Here is a 17,001-nt window from a genome sequence, read left to right on the forward strand (position 1 = left end):
CCCCCCCCCCCACACACACACATACATCTGCATGCAATCAAAAATGAAAATGAGGCTCTCTACTACAGGTCAGATACAAGTTAATGCTTAGTCTTTAATAAGTTTGGGACTTTTCTTTGGTTTTGATATTTGGGCTGTGCCTGTACATAAACCTTTTGGTTTTGTATGATTTCATCTGGTGTAGTGTGGATGATATCGAAAGGTCCTCCCTCATTATGGCTGTCCAAACTTCTATATTGGACTGCCTGTGACCTGAACCCATTCTTTCAGTAAAGAAATGGGTTTCTGCAGGATAAAGACAAAACTTTTGCCACAGGCCAAAATGCGTGAAGGAAACATTTAAAAAGTAAAACAATTATTTGTTTTTCATTGACTATCTGGAAAGTTAACAGTTGCACATGTTTATTCACCCACCTACCCTCCTCACCCCCTTTCTCGAAAAAATAAAAGAATTGATGCTGTTATACTGCTCAAAAAGTTGTTTTCCCTTCCTCAAATGCGCTCAGTGCTGTACAAGTAACTTCTTAATTTGTCATATAAAGTTTTATGCACGCCTTTATAAAAACCACATTCCTAGCTTTAAGTGCTGTGGCGTTTATGCAGATGTTTTTGTGTAATTTTGTGTCTGTACCCGCTGGTTCATGTAATTACGTCATTTACTGAGGCTGCGATAGTGGTCTGTTAATAATGTGGTAAATTGTGCGTGGGCCAGTCGACAGAGGTATGAGATTGCAAAATGTGCAGCCTGTGTTCTGAGATCTGGCCTTGTAAAGTTATTTTGTTACAGAACATGGGTTAAAAAATTCTTAATTTGGCAGTACTGGCGTAAGCTGACAAAATGCCTTTTAAAAGAATTCATGGCAGTTTTGAGTAAAAGAGGGTTTTTTTTGTCAGCGTAACCATTTTATGATAGTGTTCTTCCAAAATTTGAATTCCAATTTATTTTTAAAAATTGTCACAGTTTCAAGTTGACTTTTTCACACTAATAGGGTAACAGATCAGACTTTCGATTTAGCAAATACAAAATTTTGGCGCTAAAATTTTAAAAAATAGTTTTGTCAGCTTACGGCAGAGTAATTTTTGAGACAACCTTCAGTGGGAATGTTTGGTACAAAAACTGATACCAGTCTGATGTCATTGAAGGGCACAAGAAGTCATCAGATCTTTTTCCTATTTATAGGAGCCCCACAGTTCAGTCCTCAGTCCAGTTTTGTTCACCATTTATACCACTCAGCCACTTGTCAGGGAAATAATTAAGTATGACTTAAAGTATCATTTCTATCCTGAGGATACCCAAATTAATGGTTCGACAACATTTACCGTCTTTTATAAACTTTTCCATTGTGTTGGCAATTGTATTGGCTCTGTAAGAAACTTGATATACAAAAACAAATTGACGTTGAATGATGATTCAAGAAGTCATTTTTGCAGGCAGTGCAAAGTCTATTAATGAGCTTGACAACGATCATAATATGAATATTGTTGATGCAGAAGTTGCATTTTCAAAAAAATGTTAAAAGTTTTTTCACCTACTTTGGTTTTAATTTGTCGACCATCTGGTCAGCTGCATGTGTTTAGAAATTCGAAAAATTAGTAAAATGCTTCATCTAATCAATACTAAATATACTGCATTATCATTAAGTAGCTTGGTTTTGTAAAGACTTGATTGTTGTAACTTTTTGTTTTCATGAGTATCTCTGTAGAAATAGAAAAGACTGCAAACTGTTAAAAAAATGCTGCGCGTTGGGGTTGAGGGCTATAGAAATGTCATACTTTATTATTGATATTACAAATCAGATTGAATTGTTGTACAAAGATAATATAAAGTTGGTTAGCAAGTTTTAAACACTGAAGAGGGCATGTGGAATAACGACTGGAGATGAAATAGGTTGGAAACAGTCTGTGTTTCTCAGAAAAGAAAAATTTACATAAAGTTAAATGAATATTTGATTTACATATATTATTTTTTTTCTGGAGAAGGAGTAACATAGTGTTATTATGAATAGTCATTCACTATACTGGAGGAGGGAATTTCCATACTGTTTAAATTTGTTCCCTATCATGGGGAGTATGATATTGTCACTGACATATGAAATTTTCTTTCTTTTTTTTCCTTTGATGTCCAGATATACAACTCGAGAACATTGAGATCTGATGCCCTTATAGGATCCTTCAAGGTAAGGTTTTGGACATTAGGTAGCTTTACAAGGGTTCTCTTTGATTCATGTGATGAGTCAAGGACGATTTGATGAATCTTACTGAACTCTGTTTATTCTGCTAATATCTTGCAGAAGCATGTATATGCGGTTTGATTATCACTTCAGTATGCTAGATATTATGTGTGTATATGTGCATTATGCATTTACACATGGGTTTGTTTGCGTGTGAGCCTACTTGTGTGCACACGTATCCATATATGTTCTAGATAGATGTGATGATTCGTTCTTTTTGCTTATTTTAATGTTGCACGCTTCTTTTGTTTTTATGTAGCAGAATATATGTGCAGATTTTTCCCCATTTTCATCTGCTGTGTTAAGTGTACTCTTTTTCAACTTGTTCTTTAGAATTCCATACGTGTTCCTTATTAACTCTCCCTTTGTCTCCAGTTTTATGTCTTGTTAGCTTTCTCTCTGGGGTAGTCAACTTTGTATCTTTGTCTTTGTTGTTTTTGTCTGTCTCACATTTCCCCAGCACAGAATATATAATACTATTATTGTGTCAACATACTTGTTTTTACTCAAATCAGTGTGACGTTGGACTAATCTACGATGAGCAACAGCATGCCCTGATCAACAAGTGGGTTCTTCTCAGTGACCCTGAGGATGCCACGTCAGGCGCCAAGGGCTACCTCAAGATCAGTGCCTGTGTCATGGGGCCCGGGGATGCTTCTCCGGTCAGTGATTACTGCAGACAAGAGTACAGTTCAAATTGTTTAACTCTTTGAACCCCATCGGACGTAGGGAACGTCCAGTACTAGTGCCGACTGTTTCTTTTTATTTAGTGCTAGTTTTTACTTCTTTTTCGAACTATTCCCAATCCAACTTTTTTAGTTATGACTAAACCGTCATGTCCGCTATTTAGAAATTGGAGGCAAGCTTTTGGGGTTATAATGAGACATAGTGCACCAGGTGTAGGTGACTGTAGAAAAAACTCAGGGAAACGGTGGAAAAAACTCAGGGCTCAAAGAGTTAAGACGGCCATCCCATTGTAGTGGAGAAAACAGGTTGTTATAGACAGGTGGACGTTTTACACGGTCTCATTATAATATTTTTAAAATTGCAAGGGAGGAATACGTGATTTCTTATACAGGTGGCCATTATAGCAGGTGCGACTGTACTCACAGTTATGATTATATATTCTTAGTTTGCTCGTGAGAAGAGTGAAACTGTTAACTCTTGTATGTTGGTGTAGTGAACTCTTCAAACACTCTTAATTTTATCACAAAATATTTGTATCTTTAGGCTCAAAAACAGCGCAAGAGGGCTAAATTTTAGTCTTTATATTTTACAATTTTTAAAAACATATTTATAGCCTCAAAAACAGAACAAGTGAGCTAATTAAAAAAACATTTTTTAGACCTTATAATTTTTTAAATTATATAACTATTTTTTTTTTTTTACATTTCTTTATAGCCTCAAACACGACACAAAAAGGTTCAATTTTTAATCTTTATAAATGACTATTATTTATGTTGCAAGTTATTCACCCTCTTGTAGCCTGAGCTGATAATTGAATTGTGGTACAGTTTTGGTGGACATGGGATTATCTCATCGCACTCCCACTCTAAATGACATTGCCATCTTTTTCTCTTTACTCTCTATTATCTATCTGGTTGACCAAAGAGGTAGCATTTAAGATATCAAGAGTATGCATTCACTCACCATTCGTTTGTTTAATATGTTTACTTGTTTCTATGATAGTCTATATACTTGATTGTGCTTCAGCTCTGCGTTTACATTGCATTTTATGTAGTTTAGTGCAGCACCAAATTTAGACAAAAATTCTACCTCTGAAAGCAAATTGTCTTGCTGACATATCTCTTTATGTATTCTTTACAGAACATGGCCGCCAAGCCGGATGATGAAGATGAAGATATTGAGAGGTATGATGAATGTTTTGAGAATTCAGAAAACAAAGACAGTTGTTGCTTTTTGTACAGTCATATGTAGATGTTTGCCCTTTGGTCCAGTGTGTTAAGGGTGGTGGTGGGTAGAAACTGTTTAAGACCGATTTAACCACTCTTTAAAAATGTCTGATCATGGAACATAATTCTCTGTCATGTGTAGATGTATTTTGAGAGAAGCATTATGGAGAGTGTTATTAGACTCTGTAAAATCATAGAAGAAACAGGTTACTAGTTCCGACAATTTTACAGTCTTAAGCACAATTAGCTTTCTTGACGCTGACCACTTTGGCTCTACAGCACAATCACTCTACAGTCATCATCATCAATGCTTTTCACCCCTGGCAGGGTATAGGCCACATACAAGCTCCTTCCATTTATTTCTGTCCTGGGCCATTCTTCCTAGCTCGTTCCAAGTGAGCTTCATCTCTCTCATGTCCCTTTCCACACATCTCCTCCATGTTTCCTGTGGCCTACCCCTGCCTCGTGTGGGTTCCACTGCAGCGACTGTCTTGTGATGTTTCCACTGGGCTTTCTGAGGGTTTGTCTCATCCATAGTAGTTACTCTCTCATTCCTATTTCTACAGTGGTTTATTCAAATTTGTTTGAGCTGCGCTGACGTTGTCCAGTTCAGTGTGTTCTGCGGGTCTTGGGGGGGCAGTAGCGGCTATTTTATTGAGTGGTTAGTGTGTTCAGACTTGCAAATAATGTCAAGCAAGTGTCAGAGACAGGGGGTTTAAATCCTTGGACACTGGGGTGTGTCCTTGAGCAAAACAGGATAACCCTTATTTAAATAAAACAGGGCACTGCATAGTGGCAATTAGCAATGGCATTTTTGTAAAATTGTCTTCATTGGTGTTATATTGTGTATTTGATATTCTATGTAAATGCATATTTGTGAGTGAAGATATGTATACGTGTATGTATGTAGGCCTATGCCATTGAAACCCAAATTTCCCCCTGGGGTTCATTGAAGTGTAATTTATTTATTTTTAATCTTTCTAAGCATGCGGCAATGGAGTGAGTGACAGACTATGTCAGTCAAGAGTCACACAGCAGATGCTTTGCAAGAAATTGTGCTGGAGTTTTGTAGACTCATCTGTGACACGACATATATTGTATCCAGTATTGCGTTGAACGTCAAGGAAAACCCAGTGGAAAAGAAAGGCTGCAATCACAGACTTTTCTCTCTTCCTCCACAGCAACCTGCTGAGGCCAGCAGGTGTTCAGCTCAGACCAGCTACTTTCGCTCTCCGCCTGTTCCATGCTGAGGACATCCCACGGAGTATGTACTGGTTGTTGTTGCTCATATTGTTATTGTTATCATTACGGATTCACTGGGTCAGTGGGTGGTTGGAGGGCTCTACTATAAGGTCCTACGTTTTTTTCTTTCCCTTTGTTGTTTCTGTCTATCTGTCTTGCTTTTTCCCTGCACAATATTACCATTATTGTGTCAATGTGTTTCCCTTTACTCAAACTCAAACTCAATGGTTCAAAGGTTTTTACTCTTCTGCCCAGTGCCATATATCAGTGCCTCCATACAAGTGGAGTGTGGTTTTTAAGGTTTTACGTATATAAAGGATTGTCTGTGTGTCGATGTATGGAAAAAGAATTGGCTGTTGGCTGCTGGGGATGGGGTCAACTGAAAGACTTATGATAGATGTTTTGTTTCAAGTGTTCCCACATGTGGCAAGCTGATTTTGGTGTAGCTCCTTTACGTGAAAATGAAGTATGGGCAGTTACGAATGGCTTTCCTTCATTGTGAACAAATTTTAATGGTTATAGTAATTTTCTTTTCAAAAGCTGCAGCCAAAAATCATCACCTCATTGGTTGTGTAACAAGTATTATAATCTGAAGTTATCGGTGCTGTGGAATAGGAACAAATCTGTCGATATTAAAAATAAAATTGTTGAATGAGTATTGATTTTTCAAGTGCTTTCCAGCACCATTAATTTAGTACATTTGATTCTTTAGAGTTCTATTTGACCTTTGCTGTTGTGTTTCCCTATTAACACAACAACCCTGTGCTGTTTACTATGGTGAGCTCTTTTCTCTTTTGAAGTTAGACAAGTGTATATGAGTCTGTATAAATTCCTGCTAATATAATACATATTCATTGTGTTTGATAGGGTGTTAACTTAAACTTCAGCAATAAAATAATCCGTCGTTTGTTCCTAATCTGTTTTTGTTTCTTTTACTCATTCCAGTGGACTCGGCTTTTCTCGAGGGTGTGAAAAAAGTGTTCAGGATTGGTGAGGAGCAGAAGGAGTTGGTCGATCCATATTTTGTCTTCAGTTTTGCCGGCAAAGAGGTAATGTGTATACACTTTAATTTTTAAATTACCGATCAAAACTTAATAAAAATGGAAGTTCGCTTTACACACCTTTGCAAAGGAAATTTGGGTTATCATAGCGCACATCTTTTCTGTCATGTTCAAGTTTGTGATTTTGTTTTGTAACAAATGTTGTGATATATCTATAATCCCTTGTAAAAAGTGCTTTACTAGTTGTACCAGAATAAAAGTGGTTCATAACTTCACCTCTTATGTGGAGTGGGGGATGCGTGGGCTGGGGAGAAGGGGGCTGGGGATGACTGTATAATCTAGTTTGCATTAAAAATTATTTATAAGCTCAGTTTGCATTTCTTAAACCCGGACCAACCTTAACTTACATCATAACTACAACTTGCACTCAATGGTCAATGCAATCCTCTCTCAAAAGCACTTTCTTCCATATCTTCTTTCTCTTTCTTGTTTCTTTGGTAAAGCTGTGAATTCATTCCTATTTAGTGGGTGGTTGGCGGGTCCTCTAGTGTGGTTTGCACCTTCTTTCCTTTAAAAAATCTATTGTCTCTATCTCCCCTCCTTCTTTTTTGTGTTTGTTATTCTCTTGTAACACCTCTAATCTTCAGCACTTATATGACCTTATTGTGTTGCAAGTGCCGTAAAACTCTTACTAAAACTAAAAACTTGATTCCTATTTGGTTTGTCCACACAGGTCAGGTCCAAGATCATGTACGCGAATGACCACCCAGACTGGTATCAGGAGCTCAGGCTTGGACTTCAGGTGAGAAAATATGGTCCTTCTAGACCTTTCACAATAAGAGCCATCTTTGAGCTTCTTGTTAAATACCCCGATAGAAACGTGCACTACTGTTGTAGCCGTGAGTTCAACTCATGAGTGACTTTCTTATTCGACATGACTTTGACATGGACGGAGGGTATCGTAGATAGGTTTTTTGTTTAATCTGGTCTACTGTTCAGAGGTGTAATGTGCAGATGATTGGAGGGTGCCACTGGTAGGTCTTCTTTTTCTTACCAATCTGTTTTTTCTATCCATCTTAAATTTCCTTGTGGGTGGTTGGCGGGTACTCTGATGAGGTTTGCTCCTCCTTCTTTCCCGTCAAACACATATCGCCCTTATCTTTCCTCCTACTTTTTTTAGTGTTTGTTACTCCCTTGTAACACCTCTAATCTTGGGCACTTATTTGACATAATTGTATTGCAAGTGCAGTAAAACTTTTATTAAAACTTGAAAACTGTTCCTACTCCCTGGCCCAGACTGACCACCACGTGTACTTGTTATATATATTATTATTTTTTAACCTTATTAGATGGTGACTCATAGCTGTAGCCGTTTGTTATCTGGAAAAACACTGTCTCTATGTGAAACTGACCTGTTTACAAGGATGTACTTTTCCCACAACATGGGTAGCAACGAATAATATTATGTAACGATAGGCGACACTGCTCTCTTTCAAGTTGTCCACTAATACTTTCAGGTCCAACGTGGACTTTTGCATTTATAAATATAACATGATACAGCTGGCACGAGGTTAATGCTGGTGTTAAAAAAGTAGAAATCCGTTTGCCTTATATGTCTCTCTGTCTGTTTGTCTGTCTGTATGTCCACTTGCCCCTCTCTCTCTCTCTCTCTCTCTCTCTCTCTCTCTCTCTCTCTCTCTCTCTCTCTCTCTCTCTTCCTCTCTTTCTCTCCCCGTCTCTCTCACTCTCTCTCTCGCTCTCTCTCTCTCTCTCTCTCTCTCTCTCTCTCTCTCTCTCTCTCTCTCTCTCTCTCTCTCTCCGAATGCTGGTGGACTAGTTTAGTGATGTACTCAATCAATCCTTCAGTATGGGGAGGGGACAAGAGATATTATTTAATCCCCACAAATCAGCAGTACCTGTACTTTAAAACGTCTTCGTATTTAACAGGAATTTGTTTTGATAACTTGGAACTTTCTTGAAGCGGAATGAAATGTTCAAAGAAAATAATGTAATGAGCTCTGAAGAACGAAAATGCAGTGACCCCGACCTGTTGAAAAATGAAGGAAAAGGATTGTCCCACCCGTCAAAATCCGTAAAGAGAGAAAAAACGAGCCTTCAGTCAAATGCGTATTTTTTAGCAAGGAAAATGAACCACAAATTTGAATTAAGTATTGTTGTGCTTACGCTTGAATGTCTTATTCATAGAAATTGCGGCTTGCTAGTCTTTGTCCCTAGTTGGGCCTTGTATTTCTCTCTTTTATGCCGTTTTCTTTTTTCAAACGCGGGTGGTTTGAGGGCACCACTGTTAGGTCCTACTTCTTTATATGTCCTCTGTTTCTTGTCTAGATTCTATCTGTCTTACTTTTACCCGGTTCTAAATGACCGTTATTGTGTCGAGGTGCTTTTCTTTACTCAAACGGCGCAAACAAAACAAACACAGCTTTTTTCAAACTCTCGTGAAATAATTTGAAGCTTATATTTAGCTTTGGTTGCCGGCTGGCTGCATCTGTTCCTGTCGATTGATCAATCATGGATCGCCAAGCGAGGCACTGTGTGAAACATGAACTGGCCCGTCGATAATGTCACTTGTGTGGTTATGGTAATGAGTTGAACCTACTCGATGAGACCCCTAGGCTCTCCTCCGTAGACTCAGATACGGGTTTGTGTCCAGCTGGCTCCTGACGGTGTTTTTACCTAAATTGTATAGTAAGAGTTTTGTGTGGTTTTTATTGTCTTTAGAAGAGCCAATGTATCGATTGGAATGGCTTTGACAGAGAAGGTTGTCGGGAGGGCAGAGATGGGGAAGAGAGAGAGAGGGAGCATTGAAAGGGGGAGCCAAGTGAGGGGAGAGAGAGAGAAGAGAAAGAAGAGAGAGAGAGAGAAGAGAAAGAAGAGAGAGAGAGAGAGAGAGAGAAAGAGAGAGAGAGAGCCTGCATGAATATGATATACATAATATATGACTAAAGTACACAGGTGCTGTATTATAGATTTTGAGATACTTGTATTGTTAATTAACTTTGGGGCTGGTGTAGGTTGTATGAAGGAAGGCCGATTTGTGGTGTGCGTTGTTGTGTGTGTGTGTGTGGTAGCCTATCCATTCGAAATGTTCGGAGCCCCGAAGAGCGTGCTCTTCGCCAGGGCCAGCGCCTCCATTGGGTAGCGGGTGAGGCAGCCCAACCTCCCTGAATCCTCCCCGAAGAGATGCCACCGCCGGGGCATCTCTGCAGCCAGTGCTCCAAATCTTGGGGCTCCTCGCTGCACAATGGACAGATTGGGTCCGATGTTTTGTCTATTCTATTTCTGTAGGCTCGCAGCCCAGAGAAGTGACGGAGAGCCTTTGTAGTGTAGAGAAAAGATGATTCGCCATCGCATGTAGAAGACTTGAGTTCGATTCCTGTGGAGGGAGAATATTTATCGAGTTTATTATATCCGTCTTTCAGTAAAGACCTTGTTCCCCCCCCCCCCCAATCTGGGTTGGCCCTGGCTGACAGGTTCGAAGCCCGCCCCTTAAATTGTCTTAATTGTATCAAATGGGGGTAGTGAGCTTTTAGTTATATGGATTGCCCATTGGGAGATCGGGTCCGGCCGGGGCGGTTTGCTAGCCAGATTGAGGGCGCAAAGTGGCTATCGTGGCATAAACTGATCGCCCCAGACTCGTCGCCTCAAAAACAAACGCGTTTGTTTTCAAGCGACAAGTAGGGCGATCGCTCCGAACCCGACACGACCCGATCCCATCCGCAGTGGGCACCCTGTATTACCAATCTCTTCGACGCTGTCCACTAGATTGTACATTATCAACGAGTCCGGGGTGGGCCAGGCCAGATGGACTATGTTTCAGTACCCTCTCTCCCTCTCGTCCCCTCTAGTCCGTCAGGTCGTTGTGGGTAGTTGGCGGGTGATCTGGTGGGGTTTGCTCCTTCTATCCTATCAAACATCTATCGTCCTTATCTGCCCTACTTCTTTTTATGTATGTTGCTCTCTTGTAACATCTCTAATCTTCGGCGCGTATATGATCTATTTTGTGTTGCAAGTTCCGTAAAACCCTTACTAAAACTAAACGCCAGGTCGTTCTGCCACCTGTTGTTCCAGGCATGGGCTGATGTGGAAACTATAATTATGCCAGTGATATTATGAAGAAAAAAATACGTAATCATTATCAGGAATGATATGGAGAGCTCCGAAAAAAAGGGGGAAATAATAATTGAGTGGTTAATGACTGGCATTTGACCATTGGTTTTGCAGTCTCATAAAGGCAAAGGCTTTATAACATCCGCCATCAGATTTTTAATTTCGTTTTTGTGTGTGAGTGTGTGTGGGTTTTTTTTTTGTAATCGTTTTACGGCGGTTACACAGCCTAAGGTCGTATTACACATTTTCAGTTTGGTAGGAACTTATTTTTTAATTTTGACCAGGTGGCGGCTGAGGTCTACTCTTATCCCTTTTAGGACTTCCAAGGGATCTTTCACGTGCGCAACTTGCATACGGGACCTCCAAGATTTTAGCCCTTTTCCAAGAAGGCTTGGCGTTCAGTTTTTCCTACCCTTAGGTCAGGGATTTGACTGAAAGAAAGCAATAAGAAGGAGCCAAGGGGTAGGAGTAGAAAGGCAGCAGAAAAAGTCAGAAGCCCAGGGGAGGGGGCAAACTGTGTCTGTGAGGGGGGGGGAGGGGGCAGAAAGTTGAGAGGAAAGCAGACGACAGAACATGACTAGAGGTCAGGAAAGGAGGTGAAAGGGGACAATTTTAGAGAGGACATTTTCCGTCGCTATGAGGTTTCGAACACGAGACCAATTGAATGAGAGGCGAACACTTTACCGAAAGACCACGAGAGCCCCATATTCTTTTCAATGATCGAGCCAAAACAGTAAAGAGTAAAGAGTACTCTGGGGGCTCTTGTGACCTAGAGGTTAAGGTGGTCGCCTCTCATTCAAAGGTCCCGGGTTCGATTCCAGGTAGCGACAGAAAAATGTTCTTCTCTATAATGGTCTCCTTTCAGTACTTTCACCTCCTTTCCTGCTCTCTAGCAATGTTCTGTCGTCTGCTTTTCGTCTCTATACTTTCTGCCCCCACCCCCTCACTTCCTCTGGGCCCCAAACTGTTTCTGCAGCCTTTCTACTGCTACTCCTTGGCTCTTTTTTACTGCTGTCTTTCAGCCACACCCCCGATCTTCTGGTAGGAAAGATCTACATCTAGCCTTCTTGGACAAGGGCGAAAAATATTGGAGGTCCCGTGTGCAAGTTGTGCACACATCACACAAGTGATTAAAGATCCCTTGGTGGTCTAAAATCGATAAGAGTAGGGTTTGGCCTCCACCTTGGCATATAGGCCTATATGGACGAGGAATGGAAGAGAGGGAGGGGGAAAAAAAAGAAAAAAAAAAAGACATCTCGAAGTGTTGTTCACCATAAGCATTGTTTATTTCATGTTTCAAATCATGCCTTTTAATTTCTTACCCTCCCAACCCCCCTCCCCAATTCTCTTTTATTTTCAGTTTCCATCCATGTGTGAGCGGTTAAAATTTCAAATCAAAGATTGGTAAGTTACATTACTACCGTTCATACCCTTAAATTTTCTTTGTTTTTTTAAAATGAAATAGAAGAATTCTATTTGATCTGGCTAAAATGTACGAAGTTAAACCTTTTGAAGGTTTTTTATATTGGACATGTAATACAAAAACAATGTTATCATATTTTTTTTCCATAGTTTTGAAATGCACAATGTTGAATAAGTATGTTTGTTTACTTTTGGATTGTTAATTTTATAGGCTTGTTTTGTGTAAGTTGTTACGTTATAGCACAGTGGTCAATGATGTAGACAAGAATGTTCTGGTTTCAAGGACTTCCATCATTAACTTGTACCATGACTCACGTGTTAAATATGTTGTTGTTTCCTAACACATAGCTGTTATTTAAATGAAGTGTTTGTGCCGTTTAAACCCGTGTGTGTTTGTTTGCTGCAGTGTAATGAATACATGTGTTATCTTTGGTAACGGGAAAGAGATATTAATCCACAGCGTTGATGTGTGATTTAGATGAAGTGCACTATGCTTTTTGATCGAGTGCGTGTTTGTTAAAAAAAAATTGTGTTGTGAATGATAATTGGGATAGGGATAAGTTATTTTGATTTTTTGTGAATGCATAAATTGTTAACATAATGTGTAAATATTTAATGGTTCATTAAATGCTGTCACCCTCCTCTTGTCTGCAAAAGTATTCTCCCAGGCGCAGAGTCAAAAGATTCCATCTGCAATGGGACATTTTGATATTAAAGCTATCTTATTCTCTTACCTGCTTCCTCTCCTTTGCATTGCTTAAGTGTGTTCATTTCAGCAGTGTCTGTTAGTGGAAGTCCTCTTTTTGGAAAGACTGTCCAGTCTCTCTCTCTCTCTCTCTCTCTCTCTCTCTCTCTCTCTCTCTCTCTCTCTATGTCTGTCTCACTCTCCTGCATGGATTCCTTCTTACAAACGCACACACGAACATAAATACAAATACACATGTCTTATTCACACACACACACACACACACACTCACACACACGCACGGACACACTCACACACACACACTCACACACACACACACACTCACACACACGCACGGACACACTCACACACACACACACACACACACTCACACACACACACACTCACACACACACACACACACACTCATTCACACGGTCACATTTTGTCATATTATTATTATTATGATGTACATATTTTTGTCGGATGTTTAAATTCACTTTTATGGGAATACATTTTTTAAAATGCAGTCTGATGTATTTCTTGTGGGTACTTAATGGAGAATTTTAATCCACCATCCCATGACAATGTATTTATTTATATATTTATTATATTATATATATTTATTTGATTAATTTTGGGATGATAAAGAGGTCCAGTTCCATTGCAATTGTTTAAATTCCGTTTTCTATTTCCATAGCCTTTGCTTTCTTTTGCTCATAGAACATTAGTTGAGCTAGCTTCTGTCTTTCTTCCTTCCTACCCTTTTCAGAACTTTTTCTTTGCGTTCGTCCTGTTCCAAAATATGTAGTTTCTTGCAGTATTTCTATTTTGTCGACTCTTTCATTCTTAGTGTGAAGTAATGATGACGGTAACGTCCATGATGCTTAGTAGCTATATAACTAAGCATTTCTTTTGTTTGTTAGAGTATTTAAATTTACCCTCAAGAAATAAAATTGCATCATAAAACATTATACGTAGGCCCTACTTGCCGTCCAGTGAAAATATTTATCTGTGAAACAACAGTTGTTTTTTTCCTTTGTGTATATAATACAGTTAGAGTGTGGCACGTAAAACTAACGTTAGCATCATGCCAATAGAGCGTAGTCTCTCTCTCTCTCTCTCTCTCTTTTTTACAGGAAGTTTTAAGATTCTTTCTTATTTCACTATAATGACTGCCATTTAGACTTTTGGACATCTCTGAAAAAATGTATCTTGCCTTTCTACGTTTTTCTTAGATTATCCTGAAAACAATGCTTCTTTCTTTCCTTTTACTCTTTCTTTCGCTTTATAGTTTTTCGCTTAAAAGGCTAGGTGCTCTTGGTATTGGTTTGTTGATTGTTCATGGTTTTGCTCAAAGGCAAAAACCTGTTAAGGCTCGGTTGGGACACACAGCAGGTTCGAATTATCAACACCCACAGTAACTGCTGTCCTGTGTTGTTCTCTCCACTAGGAAGCAAAGGGCAATGAAGTAGTCAATTTAGTAGCAATGGGGTGAAAAACCTGGGACTCTTTTTGATATCTGTTTGGGGTTTTTCGTTTTGTTTGTTATTTAGAACAGTTAAAACATTTTAAAATCCAAACGCGGTAGGTGTTGTTTTTCTTTTTTTTGGGGGGGTGTGACTGTGGTTGTCTCTTTTTTTCTTTTGTGAACGTGCTGATGAGACTACAGTACAGGCGACAAGGGTTCGATTCCCTTTTCGGACCTATGTTTTTCAGAAAGTTTTGTTTTCCTGACTGCGCACCTAATCGGTCGGAAATGGACTAATTTGGAGGTCCTGTCCTTTTCAGAATAGTTGTTTTAGAAAGGGCGTGAGGCTCAAGAACTTAAATCCAAACCCCCCATTTCTTTGCTTCTAGGGACCGGTTGAACAACGACGATGGCATCTGCACTGAATATATTGCCACCCCCAAAATCTCCTCCTTGGGGGAAGATGGTTTGTCCCTCAACGTCTTTGTCTCTGTCACTGTGTCTGTGTCTGTGTGTGTGTGTGCGACACTCCCTCATGTCACGTCCAATCTCTCAGAGCACGCGGCCAGTGTTTGGTGAACTTCCACTATTCTACCTAGTAGTGCATGAACCTCCATCCGTTTTCTCACGGCTTCTACGCCGCGCATTGCTGCTTTGCTGCATTCTCTTTGGCGACCTTTGAACTTTCAGTCGCAGAGCTTATTAAGTCTGAATCAATATTGAATCATTCTACAGATCTTGAAACAAAATAGAAAGATAACATAGCAAACTGAAGAAAAAAAAAGAAACAAACACAAGTAGCAGGGGAAAAAGAAATTGTGGGGCTGGAATTTTTGGAATGGGCCAGAAAAACTATAGATCTATTCGTTTCTATTCATATAATATTATAAAAACCTTTTTTTGCATATTATTTTTACTTCTTAGTAAGTGTAAGGCTATACTAGATTCTTGTAAGGTACATGTATTTTTAAAAAAAAGCTTTGATAGCTGTGTGCTTGTGTGTCATAATGATTTTGAAGGGACTTTTCTATTCCTGCATTATAGCTCTCCAGCGGGGGAAATCAGAATAATAATACTTATGATGTGGTTATATACACTCAGGGTAATAGCTGTTTACTTAATCGGGTACCAAAAGTTATGCTGGTCATAGAATATTAATATAGCGGCCAGATGTTGTCAACAGTCTCGAGCACGATACACTTATTTTCCATAGCAGCACTGCTGCTGTTTCGCTTTTAAAATAGGGGTATTTGGCATGGCCTCTATGAGCGTTTCCTATCTCCCTCAATTTCCTGAGCAACTCCTTTGACTCTTTGTAATAATTTGTCATTTATTTATATTTGCATATTTTTATTCGTTTATGAAGTTAATTATTCGGAGGAATGGGGGGAAAGGGTGGGGGAATTCTTAGCAAATGGCATAATATGGAGACATCTCAAACGCTGGCCCACATGAGAGATTAGACGCCCTCAGACTCTTTGTTTCTGCCTTCCTGATTGGTGGGTGCCTTGCCCTCGGTGACCTTGACCTAACGTGACCCATGGGAGTGGTAGCCCCATGTGTACCCTAATAAACTAAGGAATGTAAACCTCCCGACTACCCATCTACAAAACGATCACTAACTCTGAAACTATTTCACTAACAAACTGGGATTTGGACAAGTATTACTACTAAATGTTTAGGTACTAGTTATTGTATTCTAGTTAATATAGCACCCCAACCTGAACTTTTTTGTTTCACCCAGTAGCTCAGGACGATTTGAGTTTCATCATGTTTACGACTGAGTATAATGTTTGGGTGATTGTTACAATATGTATTTCTGGAAATCCACTCATGTGAACTCAAGGAAATGTTGTGTGCATACATAGCAAAACGACTTGGGTGCAAAGTCAACATTCAGTTTTAGTCCCATAACAAAATATAGCCTGAGAAGGTAATAAATGTATCTTTTGCCTTTTTGCTGCTATTATAGAGCAGTGTCTTTTGTCTCTGCTTTGTTGTATGACTTGCTGCTGATTTCCTAAACACGTTCAATGTAACTGTTCTCATGCTTTGCTCATCTTTATTTCCTGTTTATTGAATGTTTGACTCGTAGCAGTATGTTACTTCTATAGGGCTGTTCTCTTTTCACAGCTAGCCTTTGCTTGCTTCCTGTGTCTTTCTTTTTCGTGATGGTTAAAGCGTTGCTAGCACATTTTATCTCACTTTACAGGTGTGTTAAGATATTGGGGGGGGGAGACGTGTATAGTCTTATTAGTATATTGTACACAATTTGTGCAATAATTTAGCTATCTGTTAACTGTAAACCAGGCTCTCCCCTCAGTAAACTGCCCATGCTGCAATTAACTTTTGACGAGTAAAGATAACAAAGATTATATTCACTTTTTAATTAGGACGATCATTGTGAACTTGATGTGTGTGAAACCTCGATAACGTCATTGGCTCTCAATCATTTCCACTTCGAGCCATTCTCTCCTTTGCATGCAATGCTCCTGTACTCTTCTGTAATGATGCTCTCCCCTTCAAACTTTCCTCCTAATTATGTTGTGAATACTGCCACCCCCCCCCCCCCCCTCATGTGAACAGCACTACCCATTGGATTTTCACGGCGCTCAGAAAATAGATAATTGTATACAAATTTAAGTGCCAAAAGCATTGACAAGTACGTGTGTGTTTACTAGCGTTCACAATAATGTAATGCCATTGATATGTTACCACGTGCAGGTGCTTATTGTTGTCCTATGAAGGACTTCAATCTCAGTATTATAATTGTGGGTAACTTTGTCACGTGGCACATGCAGTCGCAAGCTGGCCCGTGCGCTGCGTACATACATGCACACACAGAGACACGAATGCTCGCTCATGCATGCGTGTGTTACACACACACACTCACACACACACACACACA

At 39.5% G+C, this 17,001-nt stretch overlaps 1 protein-coding gene across 1 annotated transcript in view; it reads left to right on the forward strand.

Annotated features, from left to right (window-relative positions):
- Positions 1-17,001, forward strand: part of LOC101854069 (myoferlin) — a gene marked incomplete in the record, with an annotated part of 152,314 nt that overhangs the window by 73,982 nt on the left and 61,331 nt on the right. Inside the window, 7 exon segments of the mRNA XM_035973922.1 lie at positions 2,127-2,177; positions 2,747-2,893; positions 4,059-4,102; positions 5,326-5,408; positions 6,332-6,435; positions 7,121-7,189; positions 11,876-11,919. Coding sequence (XP_035829815.1) covers positions 2,127-2,177; positions 2,747-2,893; positions 4,059-4,102; positions 5,326-5,408; positions 6,332-6,435; positions 7,121-7,189; positions 11,876-11,919 — 542 coding nt within the window.

This window comes from Aplysia californica, unplaced genomic scaffold, assembly GCF_000002075.1.
Source record: "Aplysia californica isolate F4 #8 unplaced genomic scaffold, AplCal3.0 scaffold00036, whole genome shotgun sequence".
Lineage (NCBI taxonomy): Eukaryota > Metazoa > Mollusca > Gastropoda > Aplysiida > Aplysiidae > Aplysia > Aplysia californica.